The 18,041-nt window shown below is 40.5% G+C and overlaps 1 protein-coding gene across 2 annotated transcripts; it reads left to right on the forward strand.

Annotated features, from left to right (window-relative positions):
* Nucleotides 1-387: 387 nt before the first annotated feature.
* med23 (mediator complex subunit 23) lies at nucleotides 388-17,609 on the forward strand. 2 transcript variants are annotated; one of them, XM_072441155.1, is made up of 31 exons: nucleotides 388-564; nucleotides 762-793; nucleotides 869-956; nucleotides 1,027-1,151; nucleotides 1,244-1,355; nucleotides 1,501-1,599; nucleotides 1,670-1,771; nucleotides 1,851-1,920; nucleotides 2,051-2,163; nucleotides 2,266-2,361; nucleotides 2,862-2,879; nucleotides 4,705-4,911; nucleotides 5,809-5,952; nucleotides 6,025-6,170; nucleotides 6,715-6,960; nucleotides 7,031-7,173; nucleotides 7,910-8,084; nucleotides 8,178-8,341; nucleotides 9,053-9,177; nucleotides 9,257-9,462; nucleotides 10,305-10,485; nucleotides 11,187-11,357; nucleotides 11,792-12,008; nucleotides 12,607-12,716; nucleotides 12,837-12,963; nucleotides 13,133-13,298; nucleotides 14,084-14,156; nucleotides 14,235-14,449; nucleotides 15,581-15,701; nucleotides 15,777-15,908; nucleotides 17,163-17,609. In XM_072441155.1, exons 1-31 carry the CDS (start codon nucleotides 514-516, stop codon nucleotides 17,436-17,438), a joined length of 4,251 nt encoding a protein of 1,416 aa, XP_072297256.1. In that variant the 5' UTR covers nucleotides 388-513; the 3' UTR covers nucleotides 17,439-17,609. The 2 variants fall into 2 exon arrangements, with proteins under 2 accessions (XP_072297256.1, XP_072297265.1); XM_072441164.1 differs by lacking the exon at nucleotides 2,862-2,879.
* The last annotated feature ends 432 nt before the right edge of the window (nucleotides 17,610-18,041 follow it).

An 18,041-nucleotide genomic window follows, 5' to 3' on the forward strand; every position in this document is an offset into this window, starting at 1 on the left:
GTGCACATAACTGTGCGCAATCCTCCCTAAGGCTAATGTTGGCACAGATTCTCCTTTTCTTTGAAGATGAAGGAATCTTCAAAACTTAGGTCATAAAAACGACGTGTGTATGTATGTGTATGTATGTGTGTGTATGTGTGTGTATGTGTGTGTGTATGTGTGTGTATGTGTGTGTGCGTGTACGTATGTGTATGTATGTGTATGTCTCTCTCTAATATATATATTAATATATATATATATATATATATATATATATATATATATATATATATATATATATATATATATATATATATATATATATATATATATATATATATATATATATATATAGAAAATCGGGACTTACATGTTGTGTTATATTTCCCACACGGATTGTTTTTGCGGGGACACTCATTGTTACACACTTCCGGTGCGACAAGGCTAACAGTTAGCAATGAAGCGCCGATGAAGAAAATGCCTAAAACATTTGTTTTGCTGAATTAAAAAGTGGATAAATTTACACCGGAAAACATGGCACTCTCGATGGAAACACAGCTCCAGACCATTTTTGAAGATGTTGTGGTATAAATACATTTATTAGATGTTTTAAAGCTAACGTGCAAGACGCAATTATGATCACACAAGTATTTACAATGCAAATGTTTTGATTGCGTATAGTTTAGGCTGTTCGGGTTAATCAATGCCGTATCATACTAAACCTTAAAGATATATTATGATGTTGCAGCGAGTGAAGTAAATATGTTGCTATTCTTTTGCAGAAAACAGAGATGATAGAAGAAGCCTTTGCTGGGTAAGACAAAGTAAACACTTTGGACTCACAGATCATTATTATGGTCAGCCTTGTTAAGTGCATTCTTTATTGTAGTATGTTAATGGACACACCAGAGGATGAGAGGACCAAACTCATCAGTTGTCTTGGTGCCTTTCAACATTACTGGGGAACTTTACCACAGGTGAGACTTAAGCTAAATTAAGTAAACTTATCTAGTTTTATTAAATATTGTATCTTATACATATGTACAGGAATCACACGAGCAGTGTGTGCAGTGGGTCGTGAGGTTTATCCACAGCCAGCACAGTCCCAAAAGAATTGCCTTCCTCTACGACTGCCTGGCCATGGCTGTGGAGACCAGTTTGTTACCACCAAGGTTCAACACAAGTTCACAGATGAGATCATAACAATGTTACATGATTTTAATTGGTTGTATTTTTTACTTTTGTTCCTCTGCTTATTGTCTAGAATGGTTTGTGTAGCCCTTATAAGCTCTGACACTTTGGAGTGGGAGAGGACGCAGTTGTGGGCGTTGACCTTCAAATTGATCCGGAAGATCATTGGTGGAGTGGATTATAAAGTACCAAATGTTTTTATTTTACTTGACGGTTAACACAATACATGCATGCATACAGTATCTCAAAATAACAAATAATATAATTTATAAAACTGTTGTTATAGTCTTAATACGAGACTGTCAGACTCATGATTTGTCTTTGGTTCAGGGTGTTCGAGACCTATTGAAAGCTGTTTTGGATAAAATCCAAACTATTCCTACCACTGTGAGCTCAGCTATAGTGCAGCAGTTACTGGCGGCAAGAGAGGTAATTGTTACACTTAAAAATGCTCCAGACTACTTTATTTTCTTTACCATTCAACTTTTTTGTATCGCAGGTGGTGGAGTACATTTTGGACAGAAATGCCTGCCTGTTGCCTGCTTATTTTGCCATAACTGAAATTAGAAAACTTTATCCAGAAGGACAGTTGTCACACTGGGTAAGTGTTTCTTTCTAGTTTATTTTCCCATTGTGTATGAACTTCATGTTATTTACGCACTCTTGTTTATTTTCCTCAGCTTCTGGGCAGTCTAATATCAGACTTTGTGGATAGTTTTAGACCTACAGCAAGAATCAACTCCATTTGTGGTAAGGTTTATACATTTCATATCATTCTGCGATTGAAAGTGATCAAATCTATGATATTTTGTATACTAAGAGCATAATTGAATATTATTCATGCTTTAATGATAAACTAAAATATGGGTATTTTTTCCAGGTCGCTGCAGCTTGTTGCCTGTTGTAAATAACAGTGGAGCCATCTGTAACTCCTGGAAGTTGGACACCACAACTCTGCGCTTTCCTCTGAGAGGAATGCTGCCATATGACAAGGTACTAGGCAAAGTGACTCTTTCGGAAAATACATGGTAATAATCCATGTACAAATGTACAGAAACAACTTATGAATATATATTTTTATGTCACTATCTCCAGGACTTGTTTGAGCCACAGACAGGTTTGCTCCGATACGTCTTAGAGCAGCCTTATTCAAGGGAGATGGTCTGCAACATGTTAGGTCTCAATAAACAGGTAATTGACTCTATTGTTCAATAGTTATTTTTCTGTATCCTCCTAGGACCCACCCTGTCATGTATGAACCGTCACTTTCCTACTTCTTGGTTTGATATTTATTTATTTAATTTAATTTTCTAGAAAGATGCCATTCCAATTTCCACTATTCCCCCATTTCCTCCACTTGTGATTATCTGTAAATGAAGCCAATGCTGTGAGCTTGACCCATGATGCACTGGTGTTAGTTTACTCTGTTCAGTTCATGCCATTTCACTTCAGCACAGCAACTGTTATTGAAAACAAGTAAATTGCCATTAACAGAACTAAAATATGCATTGATATTTTATAAACGTTGTCTGAAGTGATGCTGAACAGTGTACTGCCTATCTCCCTAGTCACTGCTTTCTTTCTGTCTCTTTTCTCCCTCTGTTCTGTCTTGCATTTTTCCTCTATTTTCTTCTACCTTTCCTCTCCTCTGGTTGTACGTTATGTCGGTCTCACTACAATGCGTTCTCTAGACTCTGAACATTGCCCAGGTATGTTGTCATTGTTCCTCTTTCTGGTCACATGACCTGCCAACTAACCAGTGCATTGGATGCTTTGTTTTCTGGCAACTTAATAACATGAGAAACCAATCAGCAAATGGAGCCCTTGAACAAAGAAATAAAACATGGCACAGAGCTTAATGTGGTCACAGAAGGGAACATTTTAAAGGCAAAACCAGAAAGTATTTAACGTTTTCCAAGCAAGAAATGTAGTTGTAGTTACACAACGTGTAGACAAATTATAAATCATGAAACTGGTCTAGACTAAAGGACTAACAAAGCACTCCACAATCACACTCTTTGGTAGATGCATTTGTTAACTCACAGAAACTACAGTAGTATGACAAAGAAAGTGATTTTAAATCTGCATAAGGCTAATGTTATCTTTTCTACACCCTGCTGGTGACACATCAAGCTTTGCTGCGCTGCATGTGTGGATGGATGTAGTCTGTGCCTGTCGGCCGGTCCTCTGGTCTCCACTTGAGGCTGTTTGTGGTGCAAACCTGGGCAAAACTACACTAGAGGAGTAAAAGCCTCTGCCATAGTTTGCGTATGTTATACAGTATGTGATGTTAAAGTTGATAAAACTACACAAACTATAGAGCCGTTTTGTATTCTGTTTCCTGTTTTTACTGCCTTCATAGAAATCAGATTGCTCTCCAATGTTGTTTTATGTTTCTGTCCCCATACTCCAGCTTATTTAAACATGGTTTTGTAAATATGGAAATATTTACTTGACGCTCCTGTGAGATTAATAACAAAGTGTGTATTTTGCCCAGGTTGGAAGATGTCTCTTACTGGTTTTGTGACTGGATGAGTGAACCATGTGACTTGTTTTGTGTAATGATCTGTTGGTGTTGCGCATTGAAAAAGAGGCCACAAGGAGCCTGTTCAAATATTGATGCAGTTACATGTGTTTGCCAAATTGTCAATTTAGCCCATGGGGCATTTTGCTGCGATGAAGACTTTATTGCAAATATGTCCCTCAGCTGTGGATAGACGGGGACAAAGTAATGAAAATATTCAGTTACTACAAAGAGGAATCCTTTGGGCCTACTTTCTTGTTACAACATTTCATATCTTTGCTATTTTCTATAGCTCTCTCTGTCTTTTTCTCCTATTTCTCTCACAACCCACTTTTTGAAAGCATGATTGCCCCCAAAGCCCCCAACTGTTCACTGTCACTCAACCCTGCATGTGTGAGCTTTGTAACTGTGCGTTTCTGTGCTGTAGTTTTACTAACTAATGTGGTGGCTCATTTGTTTGCTCGGTTGTTCGCTCGGTTGTTCTGTCATTTTTGGCATTTAAAGTTAAAGTAAGGATTCTAGAACCTAGAATCAAAGTGGTGCTGTAATATTTACTTAATAATTGCTTATTTTTTAAACTGCAGCGTGTTTAGAATCAGAATCAGAAGAGGTTTATTGCCTTCTGTCAATGAACATGAACAGAATTCACAAATATAGGGACTTGCTTTGGTGATTCAGTGCAACATAAAACTATGAACAATGATAAAACAATCTATATAAGTCAAAAAGAAAAACAATTTAAATCTGCTATAGGATAAAATAAAAATAGGTTTTAAGATTAAAAAAATAAAAATAGGCTTATACCATGTACACAAAATTTACAGTTAAAAATAGGCTTACTATGTACACGAAATGTACAGTTACTTTCAGCACAGGTTTAATTAATATATTCTACAAAGTCATTTATTTGTTAAAACATTAGAGTTTGAATTCCCCTGTCTATTTCTTACTCTTTTGTTTCTGTCCTGTCTTTATATTTCTTTGCCTCATAACACTTCCCTTGTCTCCAGCACAAGCAGCGCTGTCCTGTGCTGGAGGAGCAGCTGGTCGACCTGGTGGTGTACGCCATGGAGCGCTCAGAAACGGAGGAACACTTTGACGCAGACATTGGAGGGACCAGTCAGCTGCTATGGCAACACCTTTCGTCCCAGCTCATCTTCTTTGTGCTGTTTCAGTTCGCAAGCTTCCCTCATATGGTCCTGTCATTACATCAGAAGGTAAGTGGAGCGGAAAACTGCAATCAACCATCAAGAGTTGGTACACAAATGTTGGGTGCTTTTCAGTTTTAGCAGGTTCAACAGTCAACGAAATGAAGCGTTTAAACATGTATTTACACTTTGATCAAAGGGGAACTGTTACATACAGAAGAAGCTACCGTCTGTACCGCCCTGGAGGGAGAAGGAAGGAAGAAGCTGATTGGCTGAAGCAGAGTCCTGTTATTCTGTTTTTCTCTTTGATTTTGATTCCCACAAGATTTTGGCTTGCGTTATCTACATGTGGAACATCACATGATTTTTTAACATAGACATTCAATACATTTCCATTGTTACAAAACACAATATAAATGACAAGAGATTCTTTTCTATCACCTGATTAAATAATGGTAATAATACTGCATTTGATTTATATATTTATCACCTTTCAAGACACCACATGTGTTTTTATTGTCATGCACTCCAGACCTGGTTGTAGCCACAGCTGCCCTGGGTCGGCTGAGGAAAGTGAAATGCCGCGTTTATACAGAGGCTAGAATTCGAGCCACTGTTACGATACTGTGTCTCATAAAAATACTTGGGTAAGATTCATTTGAAATCTCATATTCTCTGCTCAAAAACCCAAGCCCATCATACATTTGAAAAACATTTTAATGGACAGGACAGTCCTAGTGTGAAATTGGAAAAGGAAGAGAGAAGGTAGAGCTGTTCACAACCACATATGTGCATGGCCTTAAACCACTACACCACCGGCGATCGCAGTGATATGGTTCTTATAGCATTATGTCTTGGAAAATTACAAAAGCTCCTTGTTTTTGTTTTTTTGTTTTTACGTTCTACACTTGGTGTTTGCATAAACTTTGGTAAACACTTCTGACTTGAGCTGTGATGTGTCTGTAGCTTGCAGGTCGAGGTCTCATCAAAGGGAGAGATCATCTGATGTGGGTGCTGCTGCAGTTTATCTCCGGCAGCATCCAGAAAAACGCCTTGGCCGACTTTTTACCTGTCATGAAGCTGTTTGATCTGCTGTACCCCGAAAAAGAGGCAAGCAGCGTACAGTAAACATTACTGCTGTTAACCAGGAGCGTTAATGTGTTATAATAACTTTTGTTTTAGTGCATCCCTGTTCCGGACATCAACAAGCCTCAGTCGACACATGCCTTCGCGATGACCTGCATCTGGATTCATCTGAATAAAAAGGCTCAGAGCGACAACTCCAAACAACAGATTCCCATCCCGCACTCGCTCAAACTACACCACGAGTACGTGTCTCGCTTGATAACAATTGTGTTGATCAGGGGTTGGCATCATATCATTTAGATAATATCGTTAATGTTGTTTTGAAGATATGCAAAATGTTGATATAACGTAGATTGTTTATAGTGAAAAATGCTCCAAAAAACTTTCATTTTTTATAAATGTCACATCTGTCTGATAATTAAACTTCAACTAAAATGCTTGAAGACATGTTTTGACACATTTTATTTGTATTGTAGATAATATCCTCTTACTCATTATCCTCAAAATATATATACATACATACTGGTACATGTTTTCATCTTTGTCAATATCGTCCAACCCTGTAAGTAATTTTCTTGCTCAATTGCGTGAAATAATAGAATATACAGTGTTAATGTGGCAAAAACAAATTAGCTCATTTACACTAAAAATGTGTTGGTCGTGTGTAACGACGTGTCCGATTGCGTCAGATAATGTGTTGTATTTTAAGCTGCTTCTACATGTTTAAACGCACCAACAATCACAGATATATTTTAGCCTTAAAATATAAATTCTCACCTTTCCTAGGTTCCTGCAGCAGTCTCTCCGTAACAAATCCCTGGGCATGTCGGACTACAAGATAGCGCTGCTGTGTAACGCCTACAGCACCAACTCTGAGTGCTTCACGCTGCCAATGGGGGTTCTGGTGGAGACGATCTATGGGAATGCTGCCATGGGGATCAACCTGCCCGGAACCAAGTGCATCGCGTCTGGATCCGTCACGCCACTGCCCATGCACCTGCTGGATTCGCTCACCGTTCACGCAAAGATGAGGTACACAAGAAAGCACATCTGCGTTTTGCTTTCAAGTTTGGGACCGAACACGTTTGTCTTTTTTCTTCAGTTTGATTCACAGCATTGCAACGCGGGTGATCAAACTGGCCCAGGCGAAGTCCAGTGTGGCCCTGGCCCCGGCTCTGGTCGAGACGTACAGCAGACTGTTGGTTTATATGGAGATCGAGTCTCTGGGCATCAAAGGATTCATCAGTGAGTGTGCTTGAAATACTGTTTTTGAATATTTAACGTGATGCCACTGTGTTCAAATGAAAAGTTAGTCAGGATGCACTGATAATAATTTTTCCAAAACCGAGTACAAGGACAGATACCAGGCATGTCATTCGTTTCATCCATGGTTTTCAGAATGCTATATAACAAGGATCGTTGCCATAGCAATTAACATGTTCTATCTTTTATATGGTAAAAATGTATTAAAAAGTGACACATGGAATTGTTAAGTGTGAAATCACAGGTCCAAATGTTCAACACAAACGGCAGATAATTAAAAGATAATCATGTTATTGTTCTTTTGGCTACTACTTCCTCTCTGCAGATTATGTGTCTTTTCATCCCTAAAAGTTTGTAAAGCAATATAGTGCACATTCTAAGTAAACAAATAGGACAAAAGTTTTACACACTTTTAGCAAAATCATGTCTATTTTGTCTTTTTTTAAAAAGATTATCATTGTTTGATCAAAATTGGCATTGGGCCCATTGCTTAGAATTTAAATTGAGTTTGAAATGTTAGTATTGTGACAACACTAATAGGGACTAAACACAGAGCTGCTGACCCGAGCCTACACAAGGACTAAACTGAGATCTCACAAGAGCGAACGCACCCTAAACCATAGTCATCATACATCTTTAAAATAGCAAATAAACAGTGACTTAAATGATAATGTGTCTAAACATACATAAAGCATGTAATTGACTTCTGTCTGTGCAGGCCAGTTACTTCCTAATGTATTCAAGTCTCACGCCTGGGGCATCCTTCACACGTTACTGGAGATGTTCAGCTACAGAATGCACCACATCCAGCCTCACTACAGAGTCCAGCTGCTGAGCCACCTCCACAGTCTGGCAGCTGTACCACAAACCAACCAGAACCAGCTGCATCTATGGTAACGCCCGTAATAACACTGCATTATTAACGACACTCTCAGACGGATGGGAATAGCTTTGTCAGTACAGGGTCGTATGTTATTTGTGCACAGTGTCGAGAGCACAGCCTTGAGGTTGATCACCGCTCTGGGCAGCTCGGAGGTGCAGCCCCAGTTTACACGCTTCCTCAATGACCCCAAAACCGTCCTGTCCGCCGAGTCCGAGGAGCTGAACCGAGCCCTCATCCTCACTCTGGCCAGGGCAACGCACGTCACCGGTAACTGCCAAGAACTTCTATTTTAGGACCACAACAATATGACTGAATCTACTGTTCAAGCCAATGGAAATGTGTTTAATGTTTATATAGTTGAATGGGAAGTGTGTATCTTTCGTCTTAAGCTATAGCATTGTCCAACACCAGAATATACCTTTAAATAAGCACGTATTTTTTGGAACTCGCATCATCTATTTGTGTTTGTTTCATTAAATCACATACAGTCTTTGCTAGTTATAGTACTCATTTTAGCAAGTATTTGTACTAAATAAAATGACATAAACAGAACAAAAACTGGACAGTTTTAGAATGTCGCTTGAGCTTTATCAGAATTTGTATAAAGCCACATGGTAACGTGAACAAAGTACTACCGACTATAAGTCGCACCGGGGTATAAGTTGCACCAGCCAAGTGGAGTATGGAATGCGGTTGCAAGGGTGAAAATAACAAATAATATTAGTTGCTCCGGAGTATAAGTATAATATAAGTATAAATATAAGTATAAGTTGTACCCTGGCCAAAACTATGAAAAAAGGTGCGACTTACAGTCCAGAAAATACGTATTCACAACTAAATGTTACGTTATGTAGTGTGTTAGTCTGTTATGTAGTAATTTATGCATGAATTAAAGACAGAACATATGCATTTATACATTTTAAATAGATGTTATAATTCCTTATATTTCCCTTTGGTTAAACCTCTTGTGTTTGATAGATTTTTTCACAGGGTCTGATTCCATTCATGGAACGTGGTGTAAAGACATTCTCAAAACCATAATGGACTTCACGCCTCACAACTGGGCCTCTCACACTCTGTCCTGCTTCCCTGCTCCGCTGCAGGTAAAAGAAAACTCTACCACAACTTAAACTCAAGCTGTTCTTTCAGTCTCCAGAGCGCGATTGACCCGGTTCCTTTCAGGCTTTCTTCGAACAGAACAACGTGCCGCAGGAGTCTCGCTTCAACCTGAAGAAGAACGTGGAGGAGGAGTACAGGAAGTGGAAGTCCATGGCCAACGAGAATGATATTATAACACACTTCTCGATGCAAGGCTCTCCTCCGCTCTTCCTCTGTTTGCTGTGGAAGATGCTGCTGGAGACGGACCACATAAACCAGATCGGATTCAGGTCTGTCACTGCACTCTTTTAGGACACAATTAACAAAATAGGGCTTCTAAATTGTGCTTAAAAAATCTAAAATATTAAACACAAGCATACGTCAACACATTTATATTCAGTAGCTTGTTTTGTGATCAAGTGTTATATGCACAATTTAATGTTTTTTGTTTTTTTTATTGTGTCCCTTCTCATTCCCTTGACAATGTGTTCTTAAGGGGGAAAAAACATTGAATGTGATTAGAACAAAAACAACATTGTGAAATAAATACAGATAGAATTGGAAAGAGTAAAACAGGAAGAAAAATAATAATAACCAATAAGAGACATAAAAAGAGAGCACAATCCCCCACTGTCCAGGTATAAAAAGAAAGCCAATTTCCGCCATCTATGACATCTGCATAAACAGCAGCATATTTTTGAGTTTTTACAAGTTAAATTTAATGATCAGTTTCAATGCGTAATTCATTATTACGATATTGAATATGTAAATCGGCGCTGTACCAGAACGTAAAAGCCAAACAAAAAATGCTGAAACGTAATAAAAAGTACTAAAGCTTTGTACCAAATTTGAATTGCAGTAATGAGATGTATGCATAAAAATCTTGGTACAGAAGACAGCTTTACGTCAGGGACCAATCATTGTCAAGTTGTTTCTTGACTGTACAGTATCTTGAAGCGACGACGATCTTCACATCTGACGTTATGGCATTTGTAAATGACTGTAATTGGCCAGGAGGCGCCGTCTTAGCTCTTTAAACACCATCTGTTTAATTAATCGATCCGGGGGGAGGGCACCGTGGTGATGTCGTGCTGTGTTTTGGCTGACGGCTGCTTGTTCCTCTCCTCTTCAGAGTGCTGGAGCGGATCGGAGCTCGTGCCCTGGTCGCTCACGTGCGCACCTTCGCCGACTTCCTGGTGTACGAGTTCTCAACGTCGGCCGGCGGGCAGCAGCTGAACAAGTGCATAGAAATCCTCAACGACATGGTGTGGAAGTACAACATCGTCACGCTGGATAGGCTCATCCTCTGTTTGGTAAATATGCACTAATACTTTCAGCAGTGACATTGAAAACCACTTTATGCCATCTCTTATAAAGACGTATTATGCAAAATTGACTTGTTTCCTCATCAAATACATACCTGGAGTAACATTTAGCTTCGTCCACGGTAGTTTCTTGACTCCTGTTCAGTAAGCCCCTTCTGAACCTCAGAAACACTTTTTCTGTTTTGTGACGTGGCCAGACTCGTTCGGAGCATTTTCTCCGTCAAATCACGTTCATTACAACTGCGTCCCGGCATTAGCGAGTCTTGAGGAAAGATAGGTTTGTTTAAAATTCCCCCTGCAGCCAGTAGATGGAGCTCTTACTAACGTGGGAAACACCCGAATGATTTGAAGCTTTTGTAGAGCATGTTCACAGGCGAATAATAATACAAATAATGCTCAACATGTGTCCTTTAAGCGTGATAATCCCGGTGAAGCTTTCTCTAACCACATTGTAAATAGAGCATGAGGTGCAATTACTAGCGCAGTTCAAACACTCAAACGCTAAAGTAGTAATCTAAATGAGTGCAGGTAATTGGAGCGTGCAATAAATATTAAGATCAAAATAAGAGTGTTTGAGCTCTCAATCACTGTGTCTAACTGAGCTAGGAAATCTCAGATCGTTTTTGTCATTTCATTGTAATTCTGCTCCTCATACGTCAAGGTCTGGTTAACGTGTCATTTGTCTGCAGGCAATGCGAAGCCATGAAGGAAATGAAGCCCAGGTCTGCTACTTCATCATTCAGCTGCTCCTACTGAAGCCGAACGACTTCAGAAACCGAGTGAACGACTTCGTCAAGGAGAACGCTCCGGAGCACTGGCTGCAGAGCGACTGGCACACCAAGCACATGAGCTACCACAAGGTCTGCACTGGACTCTGTTTGTTATATGAGCCGTGACAGAAAGAGTCACGCTGACGCAACAATAAGGAGGAGTTAAAAATGTGATTACAGTTCTCAAGCACACCAAGTACTCGGTAAGAAAATATTTGTCTTGGGTACCAGCAGGTCTAAAGCAGGTCTAAAAATAGGGCTTTTCTAGGGTTTAATTAGGGCTAACGCAGGACTACACTATTATTATACCAGTTCTAAACAAGGATTAACCCAAAAGAGGACATTTTTATAACTTTTACTCTAAATGCAGCAAATAATGGGAACTAAAGGAACTCTCATTATCTTTCTAAATGAAAGTGATATTCACCTACGTTCATCCTCATTCAAAAGAACACACATCCCTAATGCTTTCTTATGTGTAACTATGTGCATATGTTGAGTTAAGTTTCTTGTGTTTTCTACAGAAATACCCAGAGAAGTTGTACTTTGAGGGCCTTGCTGAACAGGTGAACCCTCCGATGCAGCTGCAGCCTCAGTATCTCCCGATCTACTTTGGAAACGTGTGTCTGCGCTTCCTGCCTGTTTTTGACATCGTCATCCACCGCTTCCTGGAGCTTCTTCCTGTTTCTAAATCTCTGGAAACACTGCTGGATCATCTGGGAGGCTTGTACAAGTTTCATGGTGAGATAACAGTCGATATAGGGCAGATTTCAAGAATGCACGGTGTAGCTTTTCTGGGAAATGGTCAACAAGCCGACGTCTCCATGGAGATTTTATTACTTCCACAGTTTGGCTGCATTGAATTTTTTAGAAGTCGACTGGTCAATCAATGATTTATTTTGTAAACTTTTAAATAGATTATCAACCAAATGTAGCTTGAAATTTGGCAACTGAAGGCTGCTAGATAGAGGAGATTTATGAATGAAGAGTATTATTGATGAAATTGGAAATATTTTTTTTCTTCTATTTTTATTTAAATAATTTATTGAAACACAAATACGATTATGTATAATATTTTAGTATAATATTAAGTCACGATTAGTAGATTCATCGTTGCAGCTCTGTTCCACTGTATGGCATTTAGCTTTTCTATCTCCATGGAGACATCAGGTGGCGCCACTAGGACAAGTGACACGTCATATCTGTGGAGAGGCGACCCTGCTCACAATAATGATTTTCATGATCATTGTGGTTGATCCTCCACCAGTAAAGTTACACAGTGCACCTCTAACCACAACAAGCAGTAGATGAAACAACGGCGAGTCATGTGTTTGTGCAGATCGTCCCGTCACATACTTGTACAACACCCTTCATTATTACGAGCGACATCTGCGCGACCGGACGAACCTGAAGAGGAAACTGGTTCATGCAATCATGCTTTCACTGAAGGTACGAGGGAAACCATTAAGAAAAACATAAACCACAAAGTATCATTGGCATTCCACTGCTCTCCCGTTAAAGTTGACACTACAATGCATGTAATATTGCATTGCTGGTTTTCTGTCATAGGACAATCGCACTCCCGGTTGGTGCTTAAGTGAGACGTACCTGAAGTTTGGCATGAACCCCAGAGAGGACAATGTGTGGATCCCAGACGACACTTACTACTGCAAACTCATTGGACGTTTGGTTGACAATATCCTTCATTTCCTCCGTCGTTATTGCATTTTAAGCTCTAAATTCCACTTAATGGAATCGCTGTTCTTTATTGAGCCTTTAAAGCCAAAACAATCACTGTGTTAAATCTTGTACCGATGAAACGTCAGCTTTTATTCTCCCTTTTGAAATCTTTAACTTCTCTGCACCAATGGCGGGGAAATCACCAGGACCCTTCCCAAACTGTGACTGGAGGTTCAATGAGTTCCCGAACCCTGCAGCCCACGCGCTCCACGTCACCTGCGTGGAGCTGATGGCTCTGGCCGTGCCCGGGAAAGACGTGGGAAACGCTCTGCTCAACGTCACGCTTAAAAGGTGAGAAAGAGCTTTGAAAACGGGACGGTAGTTTTAGGTTCACGCTTGACGTAATATGGTCTTAAATTGAGTAAATTTTTGTCCCGATGCGGGCTTGGTTTAGTCTTGTTCTAGTCCTTGTTTAATCCTGATTTAGTCCAGGTTTTGTCCCAATTTGGATGTAGTGAATGTCCAAGTCATATTTTCTGGAACATTTATTTTACACTGCCCATGATTAATTTAATCTACCGTATTTTCCAGAGTACGAGTCGCACCAGCCAAAACATGCATAATAGAGAAGAAAAAAACATTTATAAGTTGCACTGGAGTATGAAATGCGGTTGCAAGTGTGAAAATAACAAATAATATCACATAAGTCGCTCCTCCGGAGTATAAGTATAAATATAAGTAGAAGTCGCACCCCGGCCAAAACTATGAAAAAGGGTGCGACTTATAGTCCGGAAAATATGGTACTGATAGACCTGTGATAAAGAGGTACAAAATTTGTGGGTTAGTTCAGTGTTAAAGGGAAAACACAAATGAAACAAGATCAGAGGGTGAAAAGGTGAAATAAAAAGAAAATGGGAAATAAAATGTTTCCCAATGTATCAATCCCATCTGTCCCAAGGTCTGTAAAAGTATTTTTTTTTTAATTTTGTTTGAATAACTGATGATCTCAGTTCAGTCCTTGACAGTCGGCTCAGTTCCTGTCATACGTTTCTTTGTTATGGTAAAAAGTACGCTCCACACACATGACCATATTTTGAATGTAAATAAATGATGGCGGTTATGTTTTCTTATTGCAGTCAACCTTCTGTGCCCAGGGAGAACATCACAGCCTGGATGAACGCCATTGGTCTCGTCATCACTGCGCTGCCTGTGAGACAAAACTGGACACTTCGACTAATGACGCCCTTGAAGACGGTTCATTTGTTCATGTCATGATTTGTTCCTCAGGAGCCCTACTGGATTGTTCTGCACGACCGGATCGTGTCTGTAATTAGCTCTCCCGTGTTGACTTCAGAGACGGAGTGGGCGGGCTATCCCTTCGCCCTGCTAGACTTCACAGCTTGTCACCAGAGCTACAGCGAGATGAACTGCAGTTATGTGCTGGCCTTGGCACACGCTGTCTGGCACCACTCGTCTATTGGACAGTTGTCTCTGATACCCAAGTATGTACCGCAGCTCACTTACAGCTCTGGGCCAAAATAATCTAAAATAATCCCCAATAACAAAAAAACAATATACCGGTAACAGCCCATCACAAATGTGTCTTTTTATTAACTGCTTTCACTATAAACTTTATAGTCAGTTTTCTAACATTCCATATAAACAACCATTGCAATAATATATATTTTTATTTTCTCTCAGTTCTAAATAGTAGCTCTCTGTGTTAAGAAAAAAGACTGGTTTGCCTTTTTTGGTCTCTTTTTCTCAACTCGTGGTGTGTTCTGTTCACCTGGTCTAGTCCTGGTCTTGTCCTGGTTTAGTCCTGGTTTAGTCCTGGTCTGGTCCTGGTCTGGTCCTGGTCTGGTCCTGGTCTGGTCCTGGTCTGGTCCTGGTCTGGTCCTGGTCTAGTCCTGGTCTAGTCCTGGTCTAGTCCTGGTCTAGTCCTGGTCTAGTCCTGGTCTAATCCTGGTCTAGTCCTGGTCTAGTCTCCAGTCTCGGATCTAGTTCCAGTGATGCCGGTGCAGAGGTGTGTCTAAGTGTGGATTCACCCTAACAAACAAGCTTAAAGTGCATATGACGGGTCTTGTGATTTTCAAATTTGTACTTTATTTGGTGTGTTTGTACCTGTTGTAAATATAATTGGTAGTTTTACACCAATCAAGTAGCTAATTGTGGAGAAAAGTTGAAAAATCTGTTACAAAAAATTCCAGGAAGTGACATCATTCCATCTAAAGTTTATGCAGAATTTACAAAATGTTTGACCCTCATCAACATTAACACAATGACGCTGCTCTCATATATTTATATATGTCAAATTTAGGCCCAGTGGTTGCTGGGAAATTTCCTAGTGTGATGTCATCAATCACAAACGGGAATTTAAGAAATTGCTATTCTGAGATAACATTTTTTTAGCTGAATTTGAAATATATTTATATTGACAGCATTTTTGAGCGGTCCAACCTGTTGGAGGCCTCAAAATAAACTACTTTTTGTGTTATAAACTAACTATAACTATATTGTTGTGTTTAAAATGTAAATCTGAAACTTCATAAAACGGAAGCATACATTTTTCATAGTACTTTCGAGTTACCCGCCATGAAGCTCGACTGATAAAGCTCATAAATGTGGTGCAGGTTCCTGTCCAAGACTCTGAAGCCCATCGTTCAGACTGAGTTCCAGCTGCTGTACGTGTACCATTTGGTGGGGCCGTTTCTGCAGCGCTTCCAGCAGGAGAGGACGCGCTGCATGCTGGAGGTAAACGACGTCACCCAGAGTCATACGCAGTAGTTTTGCACACGTTGAAACGCCTCTTTGTCTTGTTTGTGTCAGATCGGAGTGGCCTTTTACGAGATGCTTCAGGCTGTGGACCAACACTGTCAGCACCTCAGCTACATGGACCCCATCTGCGACTTCCTGTATCACATTAAATACATGTACACGGGAGACAGCGTGAAGGAACAAGTGAGTCTGACAAAACTAAGCTTCATCTAATTACAAAAGAGAACAAGAGGGGAAGCAAGAGTCTTGTTTTTGATATATCAACTTTTGTTTATCTTCTAATAAGACAAATAATGAGCATCATCACAGAAGTTTGTTTCCTTGTTGTTAGCTCCTCATTAGCAGCACTTATAGCACAGCTCTAACGTCCACAAAACCGTCTCCTTTCTTTCTTCCACGTGTTTCCCAAAACCACATGTCTCTTTCCCCGCTCAGAGCTCTGTTCAAGTCTGCACTACGCACGTCAGCACTTCTCAGCCCTCAGCGCTTAGCAGTGCAGGCAGCGCTGAGCAGTGCAGGCAGCGCTGAGCAGCACAGGGGAGGTGCAGCTGCTGCAATGGAATGCGGGCCTTGCAGGTCTAGCAATAAAAAACACTATATATCTATCGAAAATTCATAAATATACATTCGAAATGTTTTGCGGGCCGGATTAAAAGGTCTGGATGTGGCCGGATGTTTGACACCCTGCACTAAATGAAGCCGTAAATAACAAAACAAAACTACTGGTAATCATATTAAACATTAGCGACACTAGTCAGAGTGCTTTTAAAGAGTTTAGATTGTGTAGGCACAAAATAACATGGCAGTTTCGGCCGCGCGCCGCGGCTCTGTAGACACTCTCGTTTTTAAAAGGCTTTTGTGGTCGATCAATGATTAATACAATTCACAATCTTATTAAAGATTTAGAATTGTGAGATGATGGTTCAATCTTTCCCAAAGTAATAACCCAAATCAATGCACATGTACATTTATCGCTTAATTAATGAGCACCTTAACCCACTACTAGTCCACTGTAGTTAGAGAAATCCTCTCATCAACCTGGAGCTTTGTCAGTCCAGTAAAATGTTCTGTCTTTGTTCTGCTCTTGATAATCTGTCCATCCCGGAGCACAAAAATAATGCACTATCTCTGAAACTCCGATAAAGTTTGATCAACTTTGAAAGTTTCAATGCAAAAACCCTAGACTCACCGTTAGTTGCAGTTCTACGACAACATAACTTATTTCTGCAAGTTCCGTGGGCATTTTCAATCAACACCGAGTCCACTGAAATGTCTTCTCTCCTGCACATGTTTTCATACTGCTGCAAGCGCCTACATAATCCCACACAGTCAATGGTGAAAGTACAGACTACATTCACTAGCCGGGCGCTTCTAGAGGAGGGGGAATGGTACGCCCACTCGCCGTGCACTGATCTTCCTCTCTCCTTACCTGTCCAGGTGGATCAGATCATCATGACGCTCCGGCCGGCCATGAAACTGCGTCTGCGCTTCATCACACACAGCAGTAAAGTGGAACCCTCCGCCTCGGCTGCTGCCTCCGCCCCCGTGCCCCCCAGCTCTGCCCCTCCCGCGCCCTCCATCACCCCCGTGCCCTCCTCGTCCTCCTCCTCTTCCTCCTCCGCTCCGACTCAGCCCGCCCCCTCCGCACTCACCTCCACCCCCACCACCGGGTCCCCGTCGCCCGCCTCGCAGCACACACACGCCACCATGTAGGACGCCAAAGACGGTGTGCCGCGGCATTCTGGGACTGAAACGTAAGCGACGGGTACTACAATTGTCATGGAAATATTCTGATACTGTTGGACTCACACAAGACTTGCTTTGTATTATCGAGTTTTTATACTTTTGTTTACAATAATGTTTTTTAGTGTACTTCATTAAAAACGATCATGGATTCTTCTTTATTCTGTATTTATGCTTTTTTGTATGAATGTATAACTTTATTTTACATTTGTTCATCTTCAACTGTAATAATGATCTAAAACAGCCTAATAATATAAACAGGTCCATCCACTTCCTGTTCAGAACTGATAAGCCCTGCCTCCTCATACCGTCATTTCACCCTAACAAGCAGCGGATTGTCATTTTTTACTGTTGAAAAATGACCTTTTTTAACTTTGACCCGGAGCGTGAATATTTTAGGATAGGGGATAGAGGATAGGGGGTAGGTGAAAACAGACATTTTCAGTGCACTCGCGCCTCAAATGCAGGACAAAGCAGGATTACTCCCACATCCTCGAAAGTAAATTATGAGGGAACTCTGATATAACCTGGATAGAAGCTCATGAAAATCAATTCTTCATAAAACGTCCCCTT

Source organism: Eucyclogobius newberryi, unplaced genomic scaffold (assembly GCF_026437365.1).
Source record: "Eucyclogobius newberryi isolate DKJ021-1_F unplaced genomic scaffold, fEucNew1.0.hap1 SCAF_1, whole genome shotgun sequence".
NCBI lineage: Eukaryota > Metazoa > Chordata > Actinopteri > Gobiiformes > Gobiidae > Eucyclogobius > Eucyclogobius newberryi.